At 45.5% G+C, this 25907-nt stretch overlaps 1 protein-coding gene across 1 annotated transcript in view; it reads left to right on the top strand.

The window, feature by feature from the left end:
• The first annotated feature begins 839 nt into the window (after nt 1-839).
• arhgef2b (rho/rac guanine nucleotide exchange factor (GEF) 2b) overlaps nt 840-25907 on the top strand; it is a 36627-nt gene continuing 11559 nt past the window's right edge. Inside the window, exons 1-3 of the mRNA XM_086312748.1 lie at nt 840-1573; nt 21442-21604; nt 24747-24814. Of these exons, the coding sequence (XP_086168874.1) occupies nt 1517-1573; nt 21442-21604; nt 24747-24814 (288 nt within the window). The 5' untranslated portion in view covers nt 840-1516. The remainder of the gene's footprint in view (nt 1574-21441; nt 21605-24746; nt 24815-25907) is intronic.

The raw sequence follows: 25907 nt of genomic DNA, 5'->3' as shown, positions 1-25907 counted from the left end.
AATGGAGCTGAAGAAGGTGCTGCTGATCGTCTTTTACCGCTGCTCCATTGAAAGTGTGCTGACAAACTGCATCTGTGTGCTGTTCTCCAGCTGCACCACAGCATTTCAGAGGGTTATTAATATGGTCCAAAAAATCATTGGACATCCTCTTCCCTCCGTTAAGGACCTGTACAGCACTCGCTGTCTCCAGAGGGCACGCAGCAATAGTAATGTGCAATAAACATACTCATTCTTTTATTTATTACGTCATTCATTTGCTCATACCATTCATGCACTTAAAAAAATCCACTTTAATTTAAGTTACTGTGCTGTTTTGTTGTGCTATTGTACTAGGTATGACTGTGCAATGACAATAAAGAGTTGTCTTTATTTGCTGTTTTATCAGTTTGCTAGTTGTTGAATAGTTTTGTGAGCTTTGACCTGAGATTCTGGCGTTTCTGGCAAAATACATTGATATTTAAAAATCAATTCAGAATTTATTGAATCAAAATCACTTTATTCAAGCTAAAATCGTTTTGAGTCAGAAAAATCGATTATTGAAACCCACCGCTATTTATAATTTAGTCTGGTAACCACCGGTTTCGCTAACTAACCAGACCCCACTAACTGTGGACTGTGGGAGAGAACCCACGCACAAAAAGGCCCCGCCCTCATTGTGGAGTTGAACCACTACTGGCCGTGATGTCAAAATATCCATTTTTCCCTTTGAAAGACTAAAGGTTAAATATCAGCTGTACTTCCTCCGGCCAGTCAAGAGGGGGCGGTAGGCTTTCATGACGTCACTATCCTCAGGTTAATGTGTTTGTTAATTGCTGGCTGTCATGGTAACAGTGTGGCGGCCTGTGCCGGGAGGCAGTTGCAGACAAACGTTTGGCTCTGTGTGAAGTGATCTATCCGCTTCTGATCGATCACATGACTGTTGTGGAGCTGCTTCCGATCGGTCTGATCTGTCATCGATCGCTTTTTCTTTGTGTCCGATGGAGGTTCGTTTCTTGTCTACGCCAATGTACTCCGGTCTCCGCGCGCAGTGGGCGGGGATTGACCTCCGGGGTTCCACGTCACACCGCGATGGTTGTCCACCCTGCGCCCGCGCGGGCGGGTCTATTTTATCCGCGCAAGTCATCAGTCACGTGACGCCCTCGGCTGTCCTAGTGGCTGATGAGGGTCACGTGAGCTGTGGACACGTTGTCATAGAGACTGACTCCCCCCTCACTATCGTCAACCCGCCCCGGTAGAGAAAAGAAGCGCTCCCTGACAACTGGCGGGGGGCTGGGCTCACAGACCTGAGTGGATTGTGATTGGTCGAGCGTCCCAGCAGCGGGCTGAGCTGTGATTAGTTAGAAGTACAGAGCTTCGCTGTCAGTCAGAGAGAAGCCCCGCCCCCTCCGCTCAGACCGCGGACGCTCCGGGACGAGAACCGCACTTCTTTGATCAGAGACCGGAGCAATCAGCTGGATCAATCGGAGATCGGCAGGTGATCGACCATCGGCTGATCAGGGATCGGTTGATCAGGGGAATGTCCCGGCTGCTGGAGAGTAGGAGGCAGGACAGGATGAAGGAAATTAACCTGAAGGTGAGTTCACCGGAAAAAAGAAAGAAATGCTCTCCGGGCGCGTGCACACCGCTCCTCGCGGATGGATCGGGGCAGACGGCTGCGCGCGTCCGATCAGGAGTTATTGATGAGTGATCGTTGAGGGAGCGGCGGGAGGCGGCTGTTCCGCTTTGTTTCCGCTTAGACTGTTCCGTTACTATAGAGTATCGATCACAGCATCGATACCTGCTGATCAGACACTGATCGGCTACTGATCGGTCGTACACGCTGATCACCGATCGATCGATGATCAGCGTGTACAGGAGGCTGTGTTTGAACACGTGAGGAAAGTTTGAGGAGAAACGGAAACGGGACTTTTTTTTCCGTTCAGACTGAAAACTGCTCAGAGCGCGCGCGCGTGTGTGTTCAGCGTCCGTGTGCGTTCGTGGCGCGTGTGCGTTCGGCCTGTGTGCGTGTGTTCACACTGAGTTTTGGTGTGTATTAGTTTGTGTGTCCGTTAGCTGCAGCGTGGCCGCTTTGTCCTGCAGGAGGAAACGAGAAGGGGGAGGGGAGGCTGTGTGTGTGTGTGTGTGTGTGTGTGTGTGTGTGTGTGTGTGTGTCAGACAGGAAGCAGGGAGGAGGAGTGAATATTTGACTGTGAATATTTGACCTCTGACCTCTGAGCCGTAAATAAAGACGGAAACTGAGACAGGTGACACACTAATAAAGTTTAGTAGAAGATAAACCCTTTAAATGCTTAAAAAAACACACACACACACCGTCTCTCTCTCTCACACACACTCCGTAAAACTTTATTTGAAGTCCTTCATTGATCTGCCATCAGTGAAACTGATCAGTTTTAGTTCATTGATCAACGCTGATCGATACCCTCTGTCTGCACCAAGTATTGCTACAGACCGACCAATCAGCTGCTTCAGATGATGATGAGAACATGATGGGAGGTGTGAGGCCCAGAGCAAATGTCACGTTGATCAGTGAGCTGACATTACCTGAGCTCAGGTGAGGAGGCTTCACTCAGTCAGAATAACCTCACATGAACACCAGATCATGTGATTACCGCCCCGTCACATGATCTCTCTCTAACGCTACACAATGAGGGCAGAGCTGCACTTTGACCTATGCTCAGGCAGATGCTTCACTCTGATGTCAGAGAAGGAAGCGAATGTTTCCCTCGTGCCAGCACGCGACCACGTTTCCATGATGACCTGACGGTGCGCTGCTATGAATTATGGGATCGCATAATCTCCCAAAGGGCGCCGCAGTGTCCCCTGGCATGGAGGAAGCTGTAAAACTCCTTTCAGCTCTGACTGAGGAACACTGATCTCACCATTAGCTGTGCGGTCATGTGACTGCGCTGCAGTGCATTGTGGGATGGAAGTAGAGCCGGTGTGTACTTTGCTGAAGAAGGAGTCCTGTTTCTATGGTTACCCACATGTTAAAAATTGACATTTTCAAACTGTGAGTGTATTTCAGCAGCCAACCACAGGAGGAAGAAGCCACAATCAATAACCTTTGACCCTGATCAGGTGACTGTGCGTGTGCAGAAACAGGTTATTAAAAACGAGTTTAATCAGAAACGCAGTTTGAACAGTTAATGAGAAATAAAGTCAACACTGCAGCTGTCACACACACACAGACACACACATACACACTGTCTCTCTCACACACACACTCTCACACACACACACACACACACACACTCTCTCTCTCGCACTGCATGCTGGGAGTTTGATGGTGGTGAGTTTGGTGTGTCTGAGTGAGAGTGTGAGGTGTGACCCTTATTAGCTGAGGTGATCAAGCAGAAGACACTAGATATAGCCTTTCTCCAAGAAACACATACTGACGGTACAAATGAAATAGACTGGGGTCTGTGGTGGGGAGGGCAGCAGCTTCGTAGCCATGGGACAAATTTTAGTGCAGGAGTTGCTATTTTATTTTCTCCTTCTCTTAATGCAAATATTACTTTCAGCATGGAGATGGTAAAGGGGAGAGTCCTTATGGTGAAAGCTGAAATAGGTTTTATTTTTACTTTTGTTGTTGTCTATGCACCAACCTTAGGGTCAAGGGGACTGTGTTGTGTTGGGTGGGGACTGTAATTGTTGTCTTGACTTTACTTTGGATAGGACAGGGGCAGAGCCGCATCTTTATCAGATGTCCTACGGAAAATTAACTTGGTTGAGGCATGGAGGATGAAGCATCCTTCCCCAGGCAGTATACCTGGGTGAAAGTCAATGATGGCAGAGTTAGTACAGCCAGATTACACGAGTTTTATTTGTCTGTTTCACTTACTGCTCGAATTGTTAACTGTCAGTGTTTTCATGTTGTTTTTTCAGATCATCACTAATTTCTTTTTTTTTTTTGTTGCCTGTCCCATTTGGATCTTTAGCCATCAGAATTGTTGTCTGAAGGCCAAGAAAGATGCCAAGCGGCTTTACTTTACCAATTGGATCATCATGGCCTTGCCATATTGGTCCATTTGATTGACCTTTATTATAATTATGTATTTATTTGATTTGATTTTCGGTTGTTACAGATGGGACAGACATGACTGGGGGATAGGACAGGGAGAAAGAATGAAAGAACGAGAGGGAGAGAAAGAAAGAAAAAAACAGAGGGGAGAAGAGACGGTGAGAAGGGGGGGAAGAAAAAAAAGAAAAACAAACAAAACACCTGGATCACCTGTATGGAGAAAAAAAACAGAAGAGAAAGCAAACAACAAAGAGCAACATAATAAAAAAACAGCACCATCACAATAAACTAGCTAGCAGTAGATAACAGTAGATGCTAAATATTACATGTTATTGTGCAGTACGTAAGATCAGCAGCGCACAATGTGCTTTGAGGTAGTTTGTGTAGTGTGAACACCCGTGTGCATACCTGTGTGGATCAGTACGTTTGTATTCCAAAGGTTTCTCCATGTAACGATCTGCTAGGGAGTGTGGGGAGCCATAGCCCTGTCCACCAGGACATGAAGCAGGTATGGAAGAGATCCAGGCCCCAGACATCCAGAGGCCCCAGAATACGAGGACCCGAGGAGGACCACCAGGGGGGCAACCGTGTCACCCTCCTGGGAAGAGCTGAGGAGAGCCCCAAAGGAGAGGTCACCCAGCAGCCACGGAGCAGAGACCAGAGGGGGTAGCCGATAAGTGCCCACGGGCTCTGCCGGCAGCCAGCTGTGCCAGAGAGGACCAGGCCTCAGGCTGTACCCCACCCCCCGGAAGGGGCCCAGCCGGGCCACAGGCGCCAGGCCCCGCCAATCAGCCACCAGGAGTGAGCCGGTACATGCATGAGCGCCCAGACCCAGACACCAAGAACCACCAACACACCAACATCTGAAGGCATCAGCGACTGGCAGGGAGTGTGGTGAGCGGAGATAGGCCTCCATACCTCGGAGAGCTTGAGATGTTCCCAGAGAGGTGAAGTCTAAGACCCAAGCTGACATATAGACACAGATGAACAGGCACACGCAGACATAAAACGTGCATTCCCACCCCCATATACAGAAAAAACAAATACTCGGCACTGCCCAAACATACTCTATATCCCAGGTCCGGGTACCCCTGTCCCCAGAGGGGCAAACCGTAGAGAGTTAGAGAGCCCTGCAGTTGGGCCGATGCACCAGAGGTCCCCATGCACCCACCCGCCCACCGACTCGGCAACACAACAACCAGGACAAAGGCCTGGCCAGAGCCCCGGCCCGGGGGCGGAGCACCCCCAGACCCCTAAGCCTCCACGCCCATCCCGGATCCACTCAGGGGCAGCCAGGCTACCAGGCCAGTAACCAACTTCCGCCAGCATAGACCCTCCCCCATCTCCGCTGTACGTAGCCACAAGGAAAACACCATCTAAGAGCCACCAGAGCCCCTAACCAGGTCATGGCCACAACCCCTGCGTTAGGCCTTCCAGGGAAAACGTCCCTAGGGAATCCCTAAACGCCCTAAGACCGTCCCTACCCCCATATCAACCACAATAGCAAAGGTAGGACTAAACCATAACCCCCACCCCCCCACCCCCCCCACCCCCCCCACTAGGTGATGAAGCCTATCAGAGGGATTGATCAAATGTGATGGCAGAGGCTGTATCAAGACTAATGTGCTCTATTAGATGGTTTTTATATTGGTTAGAATTAAGATTATTTTTATTTTCCAGTTAGTGAGGACCATAGGGCCGTAAAAACAATGTGGGCTGTGTTTATTTCTGTAACGACCTCATCCAAGTTGCCTAGCAAGCACACTAAAGGGGAGGCTGGAATGTTACATTTCAGACACTTTGATAAGTCTTCACATATCTCGCGCCAAAACTTCTGAACTGGTGGACAGAACCAAAGAGTGTGGACATAATTGTCCGGTGTATTTGCTTGACAGTGTGAGCAGTTATTGGAAGACGTATAGCTCATCTTGAACATCCTATGACCAGTATAGTGCACTCTGTGTAATATTTTGTATTGTATTAATTGCCAACTGGGATTTCTGATCCATTGAAAGGTTTTTAAGCAAATCTGAGACCAAAGGTTTTGGTCTAAGCTGATTGATAAATCCACTTCCCATTTTGCAATAGGAAGGGATATTGATTCATCTATTTTAGAAAGTGTTCTGTATATTTTACAGAATAATTTGGGGGATTTTAGATTAAAAAATTGTACCACACTTGGTGGTGTTTGTAATTCAGCTTCACTGGGATTAAATTTCTTTTTTACTATGGACTTAATTTGTTGATATTCCAAAAATCTTTTCTTGTTAATGCCATATTGTATAACTAGTCTGTCAAACGAAATAAAGTCTGTTCCTTCCAATGTATGTTCCAAGTATTTAATTCCTTTACCACTCCAATCTGGCAAGTTGATCATATCATTGTTTTGTAATACCGGTATGTCCGGATTGTTCCAGATAGGTGTACGTTTACATGGGATTAATGAAGACTCTGTCATTTTTAGAAACTCCCACCATGCTGTTAGAGAAGAGCTAATATTGATGCTTTTAAAGCATTCATGTCGTTTGTTGTTTGAGCTGATAAATGGTAGGTCTGAAATTTCTAGGTTATTACATAGTGCCTGTTCTACATCTATCCAAGGTTCATCTAAGAAGGTGTGTTTCAACCATCTAGAGATGAACTTGAAGCCTGTTGGCTAAAAAGTAGTGATTGAAGTTAGGCAGATCTAGTCCTCCTTTATCCTTGGTCCTTTGTAATGTTTTTAAGGTGATACGTGGGGGTTTATCTTTCCAAAGGAATTTAGAAATATACAAGTCCCTAGGGAATCTCTAAACGCCCTAAGACCGTCCCTACCCCCATATCAACCACAATAGCAAAGGTAGGACTAAACCATAACCCCCCCCACTAGGTGATGAAGCCTATCAGAGGGATTGATCAAATGTGATGGCAGAGGCTGTATCAAGACTTGTGATGGTTTGTTCGGGTAGACATTTCCATCTAGTCAGATCGCCTTCTACTGTCTTTAAAAGTGGGATGTGGTTTCATGTAGTTAGATCTGCAAGCTTGGGAGAAACATTAATACCTAAATATTTAATATTTCCAGATTGCAGTCGGGTAGATGAAGAATTATGGAAGGAGCAATTAATCGGAAGAACTGTAGATTTTTACCAGTTAATTGAATAATCTTGGACTTTTGAGAAAGAGTTTATCAATGCAGTCACCCCAGAGATATTGGTTTGTGAGTTTTGGCGAAAAAGTAACACATCATCTGCATAAAGGCTGATTTTATGTTCTACATCCATACATTTTAGGCCCTTAATTGTTGTAGCCTATCTAATTGCTGCTGCTAGTGATTCAATAAAAATTGGAAACAGTGAAGGGGAGAGTGGGCATCCCTGCCTGGTGCCCCTCAGGAGACAGAAGCTGGAGGATGTTTGGTCATTTGTTTATGAAAGAATTTCCGAAACCAAATTTGTGTAAAGTTGCAAATAAAAATTTCCAGTTAACTCTGTCAAACGCCTTTTCTGCATCAAGAGAGAATATTATGGTTTCAATATTTTTACTACATGAGTAGTCTATTAAATTAAGTAGTCTACGTGTATTTGTTGATGAGTGCCTACCTTTTATGAAACCAGTTTCGTCAGGATGAATTAAAAGGGGGGTTATTTTCTCTAATCTCTTTGAGAGAGCTTTGCAGATTATTTTAAGGTCTACATTTATAAGGGATATTGGACGATAGCTTGAAGGAAATACAGGGTTTTCACCTGGTTTTAGTAAGAGACTAATATTTGCAGAGTTCATATTTGGTGGAAGTCTGCCATTTTCTTTGATTTCCTGCAACATCCTGTGAAAAATTGGTGCCAGAATTGTCCAGAATTCTTTGTAGAATTCTGCTGGAAAGCCGTCTGGACCTGGAGTCTTATTAGTGGGCATACTTACCAGCGCTTACTGGAGTTCACCTGGCGTCAGTGGCGAATCCAGTGCCACTGCTTGGGTATCTAATAATTTTGGGAGAGTTACATTATCGAGAAATTGATCAATTTCGTTTTTAAATGGGTTCATTTGTGGTGTATATAAAGTTTCATATGTCTATCGATTGACTCCAGGATGTCCACAATGTCTTTGCCGGCAGGTGATGTTGTGCCGGGGGAGTCTGCCGGGCGACATCTTTTAGATGGCGGCGTCTCAACTTTGGCCAGGGAAGATGCACTCTGGGCCTTCTTCATTACTAGGTCATGGAAGCACCGGTTGATGAAATCTTGGAGCGCGTCTAAACTCTCCTCGTTGTCCTCCAGGGTGTTGGAGATAGTTGGACAAATGTGGTTAGTTAAATGACAAGTGATTAGTGTATTTGGAATACTTGAAGTTTAAAAGCATTTTTTAATTTCTATGCTACCCTTTGCTTTTTCCCGCCAAATCTCCAGCGTCTGACGTCCCCTACAGCATAATTCGCTTACCCGTCTCCCTTCCGTCCCTTACCGTCTCCCTTCTGTCACTTAGTTTTAATGGAGCTGTTTCTATCTACCACCAGTAAATCCAAACCTTTTTGGCGGTTCAATGTAAAATTATTGCATGGTCAGATTTTCTGTGAAAATTTTAGGTGTTTTGGGATTACTGGAGATCAAGGAAGGATGATTTTAATTCCTTCGTTCAATGGTGGGAGGTAGGAAATTTGTGTGTTTTGTCAGCAAAATGGTTTTAATTTGATAGTCAATATCATGACAACTGTGCAGGAGCTAGAAAAAGAGATAACACATATGGAGAATGTCTCATCAGGCTCCAGGACATGGACGCTCCAACTACATTTTCCTTTAATTTGGGGAAATCTGTGGTTCACAGAAAGCAAATGGTGTGTCTTCATCTTTCGGATGGAAAGGTGACCACAGATCTGGCTGAGATGAGAAGGCATGCAGTGGCCTTTTACACGGACTTGTTTAGTGCGGATAGCTGTGATGTGGACTCTGCTTCGGACCTTCTGCAGGGGCTTCCTCAGCTGAGTCCAGGGGATCAGGATGTTTTAAACAGGGATATAACCTTGGATGAGCTGTTTGTGGCGGTGTCTCAGATGGCTTCAGGCAAAGCTCCAGGAATAGATGGTTTACCATCAGAGTTTCTTGAGCACTTCTGGAGTCTTCTGGGTCGGGACAGCTCTATAGCATTGCTATTGAGCCTTTTCTCTGTAGACTGAGGAGCAAGTTGAGGGGCTTCTCTTTGCCAGATCTCGCTCAGAGCCCTGCTGTTGTTGTGTCAGCATGTGCTGATGATGTTAATGTTTTTATTAAGGATCAAAGGGATGTGGAGGAATTAAAGGAATGTCTGGTTTTGTATGAAAACGCTTCTTCAGCCAGGGTTAATTGGGGTAAGAGTGAGGCCTGTTTGGTGGGGCATTTGGCGAGTATTCCCAAACTTCCTGGGAACCTTCACTGGGGTCAAAGGGGCATTGAAACTCTTGGGGTTTACTTGGGGAGTGATGACTTTGTGAAGCAGAACTGGGAGGGAGTGCGGGAACAGGTGGAGGCTGAGTTGTCTAAATGGAACCGGTTACTCCCCTACCTGTCCTACAGGGGTAGAGTTGTAATAGCTAATAATCTAGTTGCCTTGTCTTTATGGCACAGGTTACTTGTTTTAGTGTCACCACCCGGTCTTCTGGAAGAGGTGCAGCGGCTTCTGGTGAAGTTTGTCTGGTCGGGTCAGCATTGGCTTCGTGCGGTGGGCCTGTATCTTCCTGTGGCGGAGGGGGGACAAGGCCTAATAGATGTTTTGTCCAGAACTCCAACCTTTAGACAACAGACGGCACAGAGGCTGCTGTATGGCTGTGGTCACAGCTGGATGACTTCTGCTCAATTGTTGCTTAGGAGAGCGGGCCGGCTTGGATTGGACCAACAACTCTTTCTTCTGAAATTGGATTAAGTGGACCTGTCTGGGCTTGTACCATTTTACAGCTCGGTGGTTAATGCCTGGCGGGCACTGAAGGTTGCACGTACTCCTAACCCCAGACCTGGGATGTGGCTTTTTAAGGAGCCACTGTTTTTTAATGACTTCCTGGCACTATGTTCTTGTTTGTGGAGGCTGGCATTATCAAACTCTGTCATCTTACAAGGATGTCAATGGGTGCACTTGGTGGTGCCACAGGCATTAAGTCCTCCAGAATCCTGGGGAGAATTATGGAGGAAATTTGGCAATCTCTGTCGCCATCACTGAGAGACTTTGCTGGAGACTGGGTCCTCGCTGATCAATGGGCTGATGACAGCGAATATGTTTTTCCTTCATTGATGGTCAGTCCTTCCTTTGAGGAGCAGCCTGAGGGGAGTGGCATGCTTCTCTCCCTGGGAACACCAGTGCGGATAGTTTCAGCTCTTGTGTGAAGAAGCAGCTTTATTTATGCTGTGTTAAGGTGCTGAATTTCCGCTCTCTGGTTGGAATCAGGGAGTCAAAATGAACTGAGTTTTTTAGCATTTTTGTGTTACTTTTTGGTGTTGTTTGTTTTTTCTTTTTAATGTGGTGTAAATAAAGTTGTGTGAAAAGTCTCTCACACTCTCTCTCGCTCTCTCACACACACACACACACAGTCTCTCTCTCTCTCACACACACACACACACACACACACACACACACTGTCTCTCTCTCTCTCACACACACACACACACACACACACACACACACACACACACTGTCTCTCACTCACACACACACACACACTGTCTCTCTCTCTCTCACACACACACACACACACACAGTCTCTCTCTCACACACACACACACACACACACAGTCTCTCTCTCACACACACACACACACACACACACACACACACACACACACAGTCTCTCTCTCACACACACACACACACACACACACACACACACACACACACACACAGTCTCTCTCTCACACACACACACACACACACACACACACACAGTCTCTCTCACACACACACACACACACACACACACACACACACGTACACACACAGTCTCTCTCTCTCTCACACACACACACAGTTTCTGTAATTCTCTAATTTTTCACTGAGCGTGCTCAGAGTGGTGCTTTTTACTTCTAAGGTAGTTAGAGTAGTGAAACTGGATCCATTTAAACACGAAAGCTTCTCACAGCCTGATGATGAAAATCGTTTCAACTTGTTGCAGATCAAAGTGGAAAGAACAGCTGATCTTGGTGTTTGTTCTGTGTTGCCAGCAGATTAGAATCAAGTAGAACCAAATGTAGACATTTTCTAAATCACCAGATTAATTCATGCAGATTCACATGACTAGAGCAGTTTGTGCTTCACACAGTGGTTTTAAAACGTATTCCCCCTGCAAAGAATCTACTGTAATAAAATAATCAGTGAAAACCCTTCTAGCTAATTTTAAACCAAAACTTTGGTAACCTGCTGCTTTCGTTTTTATTCTGTCAGCTGCAGACTCGTTGAAGGGTTTCAGAGCAAAGACGTTAGTGTAGTGTAGGAGTTCTCTTGTAGGATCAATTAATGTGCTTAGAACAACACTGCTGTAAAAGTGTTTGTCAAGAAATAAAGTTGCATAAAAAAAATCTTTATTTGGTATTTATTACTGATGCTCATCAGGGAAACACAAACACAGACCTAAGGAGCTTGGAAAGAAAAGCATCTGGACTTCTTTGAGTTGCTTGAAGATGTTTCACCTCTCATCCGAGAAGCTTCTTCAGTTCTAAGGTCAAATGGTGGAGAGTCCCAGATTTAAACCCAGTGGGAGTTTACTCCCAAAGAGGGACAAAAGGACCCCCTGATGATCCTCTACCTAATCACGTGAGCCAAGGTGTGAAAGCGGGTGTGGGTCACAATCAGCCAAGGTTTCGGGTGAGCTCATTGTGAAACCTGGCCCCACCCTATCATGTGATTTCCTGAGGTCAGATGGCCCAGGATGTGAATGTGTAAATCTCCCCACCATTTGACCTTAGAACTGAAGAAGCTTCTCGGATGAGAGGTGAAACATCTTCAAGCAACTCAAAGAAGTCCAGACGCTTTCTTTCCAAGCTCTATGGAGCTTGGAAAGAAAGCTCTAAGGAGCTTTCCGGATGACTGAGAACCTTCACAAACACAGACCGTTCACACGTCGAAGTCTGAGGGATCTTCTAGCAATTGTGATCCTATTTTCTGGAGATGTGATTGGTCAGTAGGTGGTTATTTCATATCTGACGATGTCTAGTTACCATGTCGATTTACCCCAGAAAGAAGTGATTGACCTTGGTGTCCAAAACCCAATTTTCAAGCTACATTCACAAAACCTCTGACTCTTCTTGCAAAAACGTTCACCCCAAAACAATTCAAACTGTGCTCAAACCTGAACTATGCCATCAAATCATGCCTCAAGTCAATCTAAATTAAATACTACTGAGTAGTCACTAAACACTACATAGGAAAAAGGAAAACACAATGCTCAGGACATGAAGCATTAAGTCAGGCCAGCACAGACTGCGTTTCACCAGCGTGTTATCAGCTCTGCGGCTGGTATGCGGTGAGGTCACATGGGTCAGACTCCAGTGAAGCATTACCTGTTTCTCTTCTGTCCTCACTGAGTCTGCTGTCTCTCCCGTCTCTCCTCTAACCTCAGCTTACTTGCCCGCCGTCACATGACACCCCCCCCCCACTCCACAGCACAGAGCTCGCTTTCTTCGTCTTCATCACTGAGCTCTTTATTTATTGATCAGCTGATCAGTGACTGTCACCAGTTTCTCTGTAACTATGATGCTTTTCTTGTCAATGCTGAGACGGTTTTCACATCACAGCTGCTGCAGTTTGTTTACCTTAAAACTTTAACTTTACAGACAGTTTAAAACAGGAGCTCTGTCATTGGCTGGCTGCTAGTCACATGATTTCTTTCCTTTAATTTATATCTGACCAGAAGAAGTTCAGAGTCAGAAACAGGAAGTAGTTATTATTTTCAGGCATGAGCTCAAATAGAAACACTGATCACATGCAGAGAAAACTCAAGCAGGAAGAACTAACCGTGTTTCTATAATCATCACCATCATTAGTTAAATCTGTGATTATTTCCACTGACAGTGTTGCTGTTTGTGACGGACACGAAGTGGGGCAGTGGAAGGATGGATATCTTGATGCTGTGCAAACGTCTCGTTCTTTATGCTTTGCTCATAAGCAGCCAGACTCGAGCAGGAGTTCTCCAGTAAAGTTATTTTGGACACTGGCTGCTTTTTCAGTCTGGTCCATGTACCTGACCACTGTGTTTGTTTAGCCTCGTAGCTCTGACCTTTGAATCATTCAAACATAAAAAGGATAATAAATCAACGATGAACCAATGTTGTATCCACACATAAGACACCTCAGTGTCTTTAGGCTCTTTCTTACCAGTGTCCTGCTCACATTTCTTTACTGAACCTATGAAAAATGTTAAAGATAACACAGTTGGAAATAAAAAATTTTTTTAGTATTTTTGCACCAAAACAGTGAATTCCAAAGAGCTGGTATCTGAAAACTCAGCATATTTCAGCAGTGTGACCCTAGTAGCTGAACAGTATCACGTCCGTAACAGGAGTAAAAAAACCCAATAAAGACACGAGAGAGGACCTGGGAGATGATCCAGACCTCCAACTGATCGTCTGCTGCTCACGCATTACCACCCATGTGTGGCCCAGATCTGGTTTGCCAGGGGTGGCCCACACATGGGCCAGCACAAGGCCAGTTGCAAACACACAGTTTCAGCCGTGGCCCCAGATGTCAGCCTAATGTGTACCTTAATCAAGCCATGTAATAACAACATGTGCATAATAGTGCAAAAGTAACATGACAAAACTCTGTTCAGACAGTGAATCGACTGATCTTATATAACACTTTTCACTATTCCGGATTACTGAAAGTGCTCTATACAGCATGCCACATTCACCCACTTTCTCTAAACTGAGTGCTTCCTAACTACATTCATACACATTCACACTCTTGACATGCAGACTGGAGAAGCCAGGGATCGAACCACTAACCTTCCAATCAGCAGGCTGCTCTACCTCCTGAGCTACAGCCACTCAGTGGTAAACATGAGTAAACCCTCACTATGTTTTGGATAAAGAGCACGGTTTGACACAAACCTGTGAAACCTGTATTTGAAACGTTGGCTACCATAATAGTATAGTATTGCAACATGGCATTTGGGTCTTCTAACTAAAATAGGAAAATAGGAACATAAACAGTGCCATCATTGCCAGACCTGGCCCACATCTGGTTTACATACACTCTGCCATGACACCGGTCAGTCAGAAGTGCCAGCTTGATGCTGGATCCAAGGAAGACCTGCTTTCTATGAGCCTGGGCCACATAAACCAAACCACAATCGAGCCAGATATGGCATGACATAACATAGACAGTGCCATCTACGCCAGCCCTGGCCCACATCTGGATGACTTCATTCCAGAAGTCAGTCAGCAGTGCCGGCTTGATCCCAGATCCAGGCCAGACCTGGGGCCTGTTCGTCGTACCTCGCTAAGTAAGTTAGCTGGATTAGATTGTTGACGATTTCGCGTGATCCTGGATCGTTCGGTTCCCCGAAGCTCATCCGGGACTTGCTGTCATAGCAACAGAGCCGTAAGCGTAAACCTGCTGGGGAGCAGGTTTACTTTATGTAAACAGGATTAGATCGCGGCCACGCAGGTATGTCCGCTTCATTTATACGAAAGCAACAGCGATATTCCACCACTGTTTCACCATAAATAAATAACATCAATAAAGATAATGCAGCACTTGATCCTTTTATTGATTTCACACAGATACATACAGGTCATTTCCTAAAAAAGGGAAATGAACTATTAACATTCTATTACATGTATGTGATTATTACAGATGTAATTCATATTTCAGAGTAGTAATTGTAAATTACTTCGTGTAATCAAGATGAGAGACCACGGCTATAAAAGCGAAGGTGGATTTGGGAAGTCTGTCGCAGCCATGTCCTGTCCGTTTACGCGAGCCACCCATTGTGGAAGGTGCAAGATTGATAAGGAGAGTCCTCAGAATTCAGCGTATATTGCGGGACAGACAGGATCCTTTAGCTCAGCGCGACAGTGTGCTCATAGAGAGATATCGATATTCCCGTGAGGGTATTATTTACTTAACCAACTTGTTGACGAGGGGGTGCAGGACCACCACCTGTCTTTTTTTCCTCTGCCCTTTTCTTGGTTGCTGTTATGAACAAACTAACAGAGTATTACAGGCCAGTATTACCTTGCCAAGAGACGAAAAGCAATCTAAGAGATAAATATTACCATTCTGTAGAATACTCCTGTATTCCACTTTTACTTGTTCCCATGTTCTTGTGGGTCCTGTTGTGGCTCTAATGTGAAAGGGGATATAATATAACATATTATAATATAATATAATGCCATATGATATTGGACAATGTAGTGTCATATGATAGATCTACCCTACCGCCTACTGGTGTTGGCCAGAGGGGCCGATGGCGCAATATGGCAGCCTGGCTACAACCGTAGCTGCCTCCACCAGTGTGTGAATGTGGGAGTGAATGAATAGTGGTATCGTAAAGCGCTTTGGGTGCCTTGGAAAGTGCTATATAAACCCAATCCATTATTATTATTATTATTAAATTACCTACGAGTTTGATTTGTCAGCAACTTTCTGCCAGCCCTCTCTCCTTGCTTTTGCAGCCTTTGCAGTGTTCTCTTGCGTTTTAATTAAACTCTGAAACTCCTGAAATCCCTCAATCATGAGTTCTTGCTCTGCTGCCGGAAAATACCGAGCACGCCCCTTCGACATTTTCGCCGACCAATCAGCGGGTTGCCGATCAATGTTTCTACTATCGATGCGTAGCCCCTTTTACGACACCCAGTGATGTCACATTACTGCGTCCAGCTGTACTAATCGTCAACAGCAGGTGTGTTCGGGGAACCGGATTAGCGAGCTCACGGTTAGCGCGATGTTTCATCCCAAAATCAAATCAAATCACTTTTATTGTCACATCACATGTGCAGGTACACTGGTACAGTACATGCGAGTGAAATTCTTGTGTGCGAGCTTCACAAGCAACAGAGGTGTGTAAAAATACAATAACATAAAACAAACAAAATATAAGAATGGCTAAATCTGAGACTAATAAATATATGTACAATATATAATAGTGTATGCATTACTGGATGTGTATACTAAATATGTTTTTCTACGTGTGTGTGTGTGTGTGTGTGTGTGTGTGTGTGTGTGTATAGACATTTTACAAATTAAATAGAGTAAACAATAAATAAAATATATAAAAATATACAGAGTTGAGACATGTGCAAAACAGTGGTATTACTGTACAGTATGGAGTGCATAATGTTGAAGTTCCAGTAGTGAAGCTGAGGTCTCTATGACGTGTTCAGCAGTCTGATGGCCTGGTGGAAGAAGCTGTCTCTCAGTCTGCTGGTACGGGACCGGATGCTGCAGAACCTCCTTCCTGATGGAAGCAGTCTGAACAGTTTATGGCTGGGGTGACTGGAGTCCTTGATGATCCTCCCCGCTTTCCTCAGGCACCGCTTCCTGTAGATGTCTTGGAGGGAGGGAAGCTCACCTCCAATTATCCGTTCAGAGCACCGCACGACTCTCTGGAGAGCTTTGCAGTTGTAGGCGGTGCTGTTGCCATACCAGGTGGTGATGCATCCAGTGAGGATGCTCTCAATGGCACAGTGATAGAAGGTCCTGAGGATGCGGGGGCTCATGCCGAATCTTTTCAGTCTCCTGAGAAAGACGAGGCGCTGTTGCGCCTTCTTCACTGTTTTGTTTATGTGTACTGACCACGTAAGATCCTCAGCCAGATGTACACCAAGGAACCGGAAGCTGCTCACTCTCTCCACAGCAGCGCCGTTGATGGTGATGGGGGTGTGTACTTCTCTGCACCTCCGGAAGTCCACTATCAACTCCTTTGTCTTTGCGACGTTGAGGGTGAGATGGTTGTCTTGACACCAGTGGGTCAGGGCGCTGACCTCCTCCCTGTAAGCCGTCTCATCACCGTTGGTGATAAGACCCACCACTGTAGTGTCGTCCGCAAACTTCACAATGATGTTGGAGTTGCTAGTGGCCGTGCAGTCATGGGTGTAGAGTGAGTACAGGAGAGGGCTCAGTACACACCCCTGTGGAGCACCAGTGTTCAGTGTGATGGGGGATGAGGTGATGCTGCCCAGTCTGACCACTTGGCGTCTGTCAGACAGGAAGCTAAGGATCCAGCTGCAGAGGGAGCTGCTCAGTCCTAGATCCTGCAGTTTCCTGTCCAGCTTCGAGGGAACGATGGTATTGAATGCTGAGCTGTAATCTACAAACAGCATTCTCACATACGTGTCTCTCTTCTCCAGGTGTGACAGGGCAGTGTGTAGTGTCAGGGCTATGGCATCATCAGTGGACCTGTTGTGGCGGTATGCAAACTGTAGAGGGTCCAGTGAGTCGGGTAGTGCAGAGCAGATGAAGTCCCTGACCAGCTTCTCGAAGCATTTTCTCACGATGGGGGTCAGGGCTACAGGTCGCCAGTCGTTCAATGAGGAGATGCTGGAGGATTTGGGTGCAGGGACGATGGTGGCCACTTTGAAGCAGGCTGGGACTACAGACGGAGAGAGGGAAAGGTTGAAGATGTGTGTGAACACTCCAGCCAGCTGATCCGCGCATGACTTGAGGACGCGGCCGGGAATCCCGTCCGGACCAGTAGCTTTGCGTGCGTTCACCTTCCTGGTGAACTTCCGCACATCCTCCTCAGACACAGTGTGCGCGCTGACCAGGGGCGGATCTAGAAGGGTGGCATGGGGTGGCAAGTGCCACCCTAAAATGATCCCTTGCCACCCCAAGTGCCACCCTAGTTTTGCATATGACAGTGTTGTTTATTAAAATAAGATAGCATTAACAGTTTGAGCGTAGTTACAGTCAGCAGTGAATATAAATGCTAAAACTGAATATGTTGCATAGTGTTCCCCCCCTCCACCAACAAATGGTTCAGCCCAAAGCAGGACCGGCTTTTTTCTTGTTTTCAGTAGCAAGCGATGCTCATGATTGTGCCAGAGCACATTTTGAACAACACCATGGGAATTTCGCTTTTCACACAGGTGGGTGGATGTTACACTCTGGAAATGGAAGGAAGGTGAGTGTTATTAACCCTCTGAGGTCCACGGACACGCTGCACCTCCAGATCACATGACTGATGTGAGCACACATCTGTGAGTGACACAGCAACAAGCTGCAGCCACGCTGAGTAAACACTGTCACTAAGTAGAAAACCAGTGGAGTGATACACCTGCTGTTGTCAGGCCTGCAGGTTTGTCCCTGTGCTTTCTGTCTTTTGGTGGACAAACTTGTTTTTTACTGACACACATCATTTGTGGGGCATCTTATTGCAACACCTGATTGTTCTCTCATTTTAGTTTTAGTAATATTTTTAAATGGTTGTACAAAATGAAAAAAAAATGGCAGGTGTATGGGGTGCATTTTTAGATAAATGGTTGTTTATGTTTACAAAATGTACATTTTATATTTGCATTTCAAGTTATAAAAATGTACTCAACATGTCTGTGTTTTTTTACAGTAAAAAAATTCTACTAGGATTTTAAGTTCTTTGTGTGATTTCAGATCAGTAACACTAATTCAGCATGTCGGTGAAAAAACAACTAAATTCAGTTGAGCTGAAAAGAAATCAAACAAGGCAATGGGGAAAAAACCAAAATGAAACAATTTCAGGGTGAAATACAAACATAAACTCAAAAGGAGTCAAAAATGGCCGGTTGTATTGTAGACCTCAGAGGGTTAATCCAACAAAACATGAAAAATTCGGTTTACATTTTTGTTCATGACGGTGCAGATTTCTGACATTTTGTGTAATTTAAGCTGTAACAATGTGACTGTTTTTAACAAAAACAGTGAAACTTAAGTTAGACTTGTGTTTGTAAATGAAGCGCCCCATGTTGTGTAGCTTTCTGGATTTTATATTTATTGGGCTACATATTTATTTATTCTACAGGCTATACAGTACATAAGATCAAAACTCATATGTAACTAGTGTGTAATTATGTGGGCTACAGACAATAATTAAGTTATAGACTATATTTATATGAAAAACTTGCATACTTACTGCATTTGAATCATTTAACCATATGTAACCACCTGCATGAGTGTTTGAAAAAAAAAAGGCTTTGATTTTGCCACCCCATTTGATTTCTTTGCCACCTTAAGAAAATTTCTCTAGATCCGCCCCTGGCGCTGACGTCATCCGCGGTGCGCACACTGTCCGGTCTCGTGGTGTTCGCTGTGTCAAATCTAGCGTAGAATACGTTTAGATCCTCACACAGAGAGGCCGTGGTCTGCGGTGTGCTGGTTTCCCTCTAAAGTCTGTGATCGTGTTTAGTCCCTGCCACATACTCCGAGGGTTGTCAAACTGTTGCTCCACCCTGTCCCTGTACTCACGTTTGGCTGCTTTGATCGTCTTCCGGAGTTGGTAATGTGCGTGTTTGTAGTCCGATGTGTTCGCGGAGGCATAGGCAGTGCTCCGTGCCGCGCGAACATCTCCGTTAATCCAGGGTTTTTGATTTGGGAAGGATTTAACTGTTCTGGATGAGACGACATCTTCCACGCATTTCCTGATAAATCCACAGACTGAGTCTGTGTTCTCGTCGATGTCTTTAGCAGCCACGTGAAACATTTCCCAGTCCGCGTGATCAAAACAGTCCCGCAGCGCAGACTCCGATTGGTCCGACTAACTGTGCACCGCCCTTATGGTTGGAGCTTCCTGTTTCAGCTTCTGCCTGTAGACGGGCAGGAGCAGGATGGAGCGGTGATCTGATTGGCCGAATGGGGCGTGGGGGAGGGCTTTGTACGCATCCCGGGAAAGAGGTGCAGCAGTGGTGAAGTAGCCGGTCTCCACGAGTGTTGAAGTGGATGTGTTGGTGGCGTTTTGGTGAAACTTTCTTCAGGTTTCCTTTGTTAAAGTCCCCGTCTGTGATAAACGCCGCCTCTGGGTGTGCGGTTTCCTCGCTGCTGATCACGCTGTACAGTTCCCTGAGTGCTCGGTCAGTGTCGGCTTGTGGGGGAATGTAAACAGCCGTAATAATCACTGCTGTAAATTCCCTCGGTAGCCAGAATGGCCGGCACTTAATCATCAGGTACTCCAGGTCCGGTGAGCAGAAGGATTTGACCGGGTGCACGTTCGCATAATCACACCAGCTGTTGTTGATCATGAAACACACACCACCGCCTCTGCTTTTCCCAGTAAGATCCTGTGACCTGTCCGCGCGGTGCACAGAGAACCCCGGTAGTTGTATTGCGGAGTCCGGTACCTTGTCCGATAGCCAGGTTTCTGTGAGGCAGATCACGCAGCAGTCCTGCATCTCTCGCTGGAATGAGATCCGTGCCCGAAGCTCGCACAGCTTGTTCTCCAGAGACTGCACATTAGCCAGTAATAAACTGGGTAACGGTGGTCTGTTAGTGCGCCGTCTCAGTCGAACCAGAACGCCAGGTCTTCTCCCTCTGCGTCGGCGTTTGCGGCCTTCAGGGACAGAGAACAAAGGCGTCTCAGGTGAGATGAATGGGGGGTCTGCAAACGGAGCGTCCGTGTTGCAAAACTTGAACTCCGGAAAGTGATGAGAAAGTCCGTCTTTTATGTCCAGTAAGGTTTGTCGGTCGTACACAAGGAGACACGTGCTAGTCGTGAAAAAATAAAGGAAAAGTAAAATTAAACACAAAAAACAGCTGTTGCTTGGGGGAGCTCGCGACGAGGCTGCAGCAAAACACCCTGCAGCTGTTTCACATTTTCTTGCAAAAGCTCGAGAGGTGGTTGTGTTTTGTGACGTGTCGGGTTTCAACCTGCAGCATCCAATAATCTAGACTCAATAATGATGTTCAGCTGCAGCTGTGTGAAGAGGAAAAGCAGAAGTGTTTCGTTGTTGGTGGATTTCACACCCATGTGTACTTCTGTGTTTGTGATGACATCATCCCCCCACCCCCCACGGTCCTCACACACTTCCCCTTCCTGCCCCTCCCAGGGCAGAAAGCAGAAAGCAGAAGTTCAGCTTTTGGGAACATGAAACATGTTTCTGATGAATCGTCACTTTTAGTGTTTTCAGTTTAAACTCTGCTCCCTCTGCTGTTACCGATGGATCGACTGATCAGGTCTGAGTCTGTGACTTTGGAGCAGTTTAGTGAAGATGTCTCTGAAACTTGACGGTGGTTTCGGTTACAGATGTGACTCATTTAAGCCTCACGCTGCCTTCACGTCTGTATTGATAGCTGATTAATCACTCTGGCTGACAACCGCGTGTGATTCCCACGCGTGGTGGGCCTCCAAGTATTTGATTGACTCATTTCAGAGTGGAGCCACTGATACTCAGCCCTGCACTCTGATTGGCTGGTGAAACAGTCTGTCTGCAGCCAATCAGAAGTCGTGGGTTTGAATCCGCTGGCTGTTCTCAGCAGGTGCTCCGGTCCCCTCATACAGCTCTGTCTCATCTGTTTCTCAGAATAAGGAGAAGGAGCGCCTGAAAGAGAGGGAGAAGGAAGCGAGAGAGAGGGAGGTGCGCTCCAGTAATGGCCACCTGTTTACCTCACTGACAGTGTCCTCCACCACCCTCTGCTCCTCCTGCAACAGGAGCATCACGGCCAAAGAGGCGCTCAGCTGCCCAGGTAAGCACACCTAGGGATGGGTATTGATAATATTTTCACGATTCGATTCCATTTTCGATTCTGTTTATCGATTCTTTTTAAAAAGGAGAACACTAAGGTCGATTAGCTCAGAACTTTGTTTTATATCTTCTCTTTGAACAAGATAGAAATTTAGGAGTAACATGGCCTTACAAACCCAGCAGTGAGATCTTAAGAGATCCAGCCTGCGGCTCTTCAATGGGGTGTCACAGGGTCCCCAGGAAAAAAACTGTAAATGTAAAATAATAAAATAAATATTCTTCTGTAGCAATAACAAAGTATAACATAAATTATTCTGCAGCAATTACACAAGAATATCCAGTAATGTCCCTGCCTACAATTAAACACATTCACTTACTGAAAATCATCTGCTGTGGCAAACGGGTGCAAGCCTTTGACCACAAACTGAGTCTCTGCTCGGTGACATTCGTCTATCCTGCCTGAAAGGAGACGCTACCGGTAGACTGCAGCGAGAACTGCCAGCATCTGAGCCAGACTCTGTCTGTCTCATCATGGTCACTAAATGCACAGTAATGGCAGGTTTGTAATAAGGCAGATCGCGCTAACATAATATGTTAGTTGATTATTTACCTGCCGCATTAACGGGAGAGGACGTGCAAACGTTACCGCTGCTGCTGGGCTGAGATTCACGAGTCCGGAGCGGAATTAAAAACACGACGTTCATTTAAGGTCATCGCGTGTTTTGTGAGCAAATGCTTTTGCATATTTGTAGTGTTTCCTCCCTTAAATGAAATCTCTACTTTGCAAGTATTGCAAGTTGCCCTGTTGTCATCCGTTCTCGTAAAGTGTAACCAAACTTTTGAGCGTTTGAGCCGCCGTGTTTCCTGCCAGGTAAATGATGCTCCGCAACGTGGTGACGTCATTCGGGGCGACTGGAATCGATAAGGGAATCGTTTGCAAAAATGGTAAACGATTCCAAGGAACTGAAACAGTGGGAACCGGTTCTCAACAAGAACCGGGTTTTGATACCCATCCCTAAGCACAACTGTACAGAGGGAGGGTTTACAGTTCATTTACACACAGGAAACTTTATTTATACAGTCGATTTACAGATTGATCAAACTTGTGTGTGTGTGTGTGGGGGGGGGCTTGTCTGCTGTGTGTATGACAGACGGTGTGTTAATCCTCCTCACAATGAACAGATGTACCTCCGGATTAACACACACAGAGTCAGCTGAGATCAGTGTAACACAGTAAAATCTCCTTGTTGAACACAACAGATTGGTCATGTGACCACATGTAGACCTCAGGAGCGGGTGAAAGAAGACTCACCCCTCTTCCCGCCCCATCCCCCCAAGCCCCTCACCCAGTGTGTATGTGTGTGTGTGTCAGCCTACACACCTTGTTGTCCTGCACTCTGATTGGCTGCTGCAGATGCACCCTGAGAAGTGGGTCAAGGGGACTATGTCTACGTGTGTGTGTGTGTGTGTGTGTGTGTGTGTGTACACAGACTTCAAGTCAAGTGGCTTTATTGTCATTCCAACCATGTACAGTGGTACAGTACACAGTGAAAGGAGAAAGCGTTCCTCCAAGACCACAGTGCTACAAATGACAGCCAATCAACACGAGACAACATAAAGTGAAATATGTCAAAACTGCAAAAAAACAAAACAACGACAGCGCAACACCAGACAGAACAGAACGATACAGACAGACAAATCTTTGGGTAGAGCAGGGGTGTCCAACTCCAGGCCTCGAGGGCCGATGTCCTGCAGATTTGGCTAAATTACCTCCTCAACACGTTTTAAAGTTCTCCAGAGGACTGGTAATGAACTGATCGTTTGATTCAGGTGTGTTGACCCAGGGGGAGATCTAAAACCTGCAGGACACTGGCCCTCGAGGCCTGGAGTTGGACACCCCTGGTGTAGAGCAACTCGAAGACTGAAGAAAGTTTATAAAAAGAAACTTACACACCCAGAACACAGAGTATTTTTAACTGTGTGTGTGTTGTGGTTTACTGGCGACATCTTCTGTGGAAAAAGTGAGGTCAGCACAGTGAACAAATGTGTGTCTTTAGCATGTAAGTGGTCTCTTTCTTGCCTGGTTTCTGCAGGTTCCAGTACCACTGTGGTAGTTGGGTTTCTCTCTCTCGCTTCTCTTTTTTATTTATACAGCATCAAATCACAACAACAGTTGCCTGAGGTGCTTTATATTGTAAGGTAAACCCTACTATAATACAGAGAAAACCCAACAATCATATGACCCCCTGTAAGCAAGCGCTTGGGTGACAGTGGGAAGGAAAAAATTCCTTTTAACAGGAAAAAACCTCCAGCAGAACCAGGCTCAGGGAGGGGCGGGGCATCTGAATCTTAAAAAAGTTGTAGAGTTTCTGTTGGACTTCACAGAGTCCGGCAGCACAACAGATTCTGTTCTGTAAACTTCAGACTGTAAGAAGCTCGTTTACAGACTGTTTCCTGCTGGATTAATTGAAGGCTTTGCAGGGAGTTCCTGATAATAGTGCTGATAATAATAATCCAGCCTAGAAGTAATAAATGCATGAACTAGTTTTTCAGCGTCTGTTCATTGTTTCAAATTTCAGAGATATACATTTTCATTGTATACCAAAGAAAATGTATGCTGTGTCTTCTAATGATGCTGCCTAAGGGAAGCATGTATAGTGTAAACAGAATTGGTCCTAGCACTGAACCCTGTGGAACTCCATAATTAACCTCAGTGTGTGAAGAGGACTCTCCATTTACATGCACAAACTGGAGTCTATTAGATAGATATGATACAAACCACTGCAGCACAGTACCTGTAATACCTACAGCATGTTCTAATCGCTCTAATAGGATATTATGGTCGACAGTATCGAACGCTGCACTGAGGTCTAGCAGGACAAGCACAGAGATGAGTCCACTGTCAGAGGCCATAAGAAGATCATTTGTAACCTTCACTAAAGCTGTTTCTGTGCTGTGATGAGCTCTGAAACCTGACTGAAACTCTTCAAATAAACCTCTGCAGATGATCTGTTAGCTGTTTGACAACTACTCTTTCAAGGATGTTTGATATAAAGGAAGGTTGGAGATTGGCCTATAATTAGCTAAGACAGCTGGGTCACCCCATTTACACCCGTGTCTCTCTTTACCTGTGTGTCTCATAGCATGTAATGTCACCATCCACAATCGCTGCAGAGACAGTCTGGCGAGCTGTGCTAAGATGAAGCAGAAGGTAAGAGCAGTCTCTCTCTCTTCTTACCTGTCTGTCTGCACACACCTGTCCCAGTCCTGGTAGGCTACAGTCACACTGGGGAAAACAATGGTTCGCTCTTGGTTTACATCTTACATCAGAAAGCTTTGCTATCAGGGTCTCTCTAAAAAAAAGGTTACATTAACTTCAATTCAATTCAATGTTATTTACACAGCGCCAAACCACAATAGTCACCTCAAGGTGCTTTATATTGTAACGTAGACCCCACAATAATACATACAGAGAAAAGCCCAACAATCATATGACCCCCTATGAGCAGCACTTTGGCGACAGTGGGAAGGAAAAACTCCCTTTTAACAGGAAGAAATCTCTGGCAGAACCAGGCTCAGGGAGGGGCGGGGCCATCTGCTGCGACCGGTTTGGGTGAGAGAAGGAAGACAGGATAAAGACATGCTGTGGGAGAGAGACAGAGATCAACACATACATGTTAATCTCTGCGGCTTTGCAGCGGATGGTGCAGCCGCTGTGATAGGTGTCACACCACTGAGTGAAAAAAATCAGCCCTAACCTGACCGTCATTCAGTGCACCGTTCACAGTTAGAACAATGATGTGGTAAAACATATTACTTTCACATATTTATTAACTCTGAAAATCTGAAAGTCTACTGTTGAATTCAGTGAATGGAGCAAGATGCCTCCGTTCTTGCACAGAGGAAAGATGTGTGGGGAAAAAAGGGAATTGATGCACTGCAGTAAAAATAAATGGCATCAAAGCATACTTTTTTCTTTGGGACATCCTGTAGTGGAATATTTACTAATTCTTTCTTTAAGCTGACAGCATTTTGTGCTGTTGCATATAATGAAGTTGTGTGACAGCTGGTGAAAAATAGCACAGATGAGGCATTCACCTGCACTGAGGATAGTAAAAGAAAGAAAATGAATGATGCTCTGTGTGCACACTACTGAGAAATGTTGTGTAATTTTTATTGTGCACTGATCTTTGTGTAGAAGTTTGACTAAAACACTGAACTGATCGCTGGAAAAAGGAAAACAGGATATTTCCATGTGTGCGTCCTGTCTCAGGATTCTCCTTGCTCAGTTCAAGTCGTCTCTT

The sequence above is a fragment of the Aulonocara sp. 'chitande type north' Nkhata Bay genome, linkage group LG11, assembly GCF_057382095.1.
Source record: "Aulonocara sp. 'chitande type north' Nkhata Bay isolate Kocher_YH1m ecotype deep benthic linkage group LG11, A_spYH_male_GT1.1, whole genome shotgun sequence".
Classification (NCBI taxonomy): Eukaryota; Metazoa; Chordata; class Actinopteri; order Cichliformes; family Cichlidae; genus Aulonocara; species Aulonocara sp. 'chitande type north' Nkhata Bay.
This window is presented reverse-complemented; position numbering and strand designations above follow the sequence as displayed.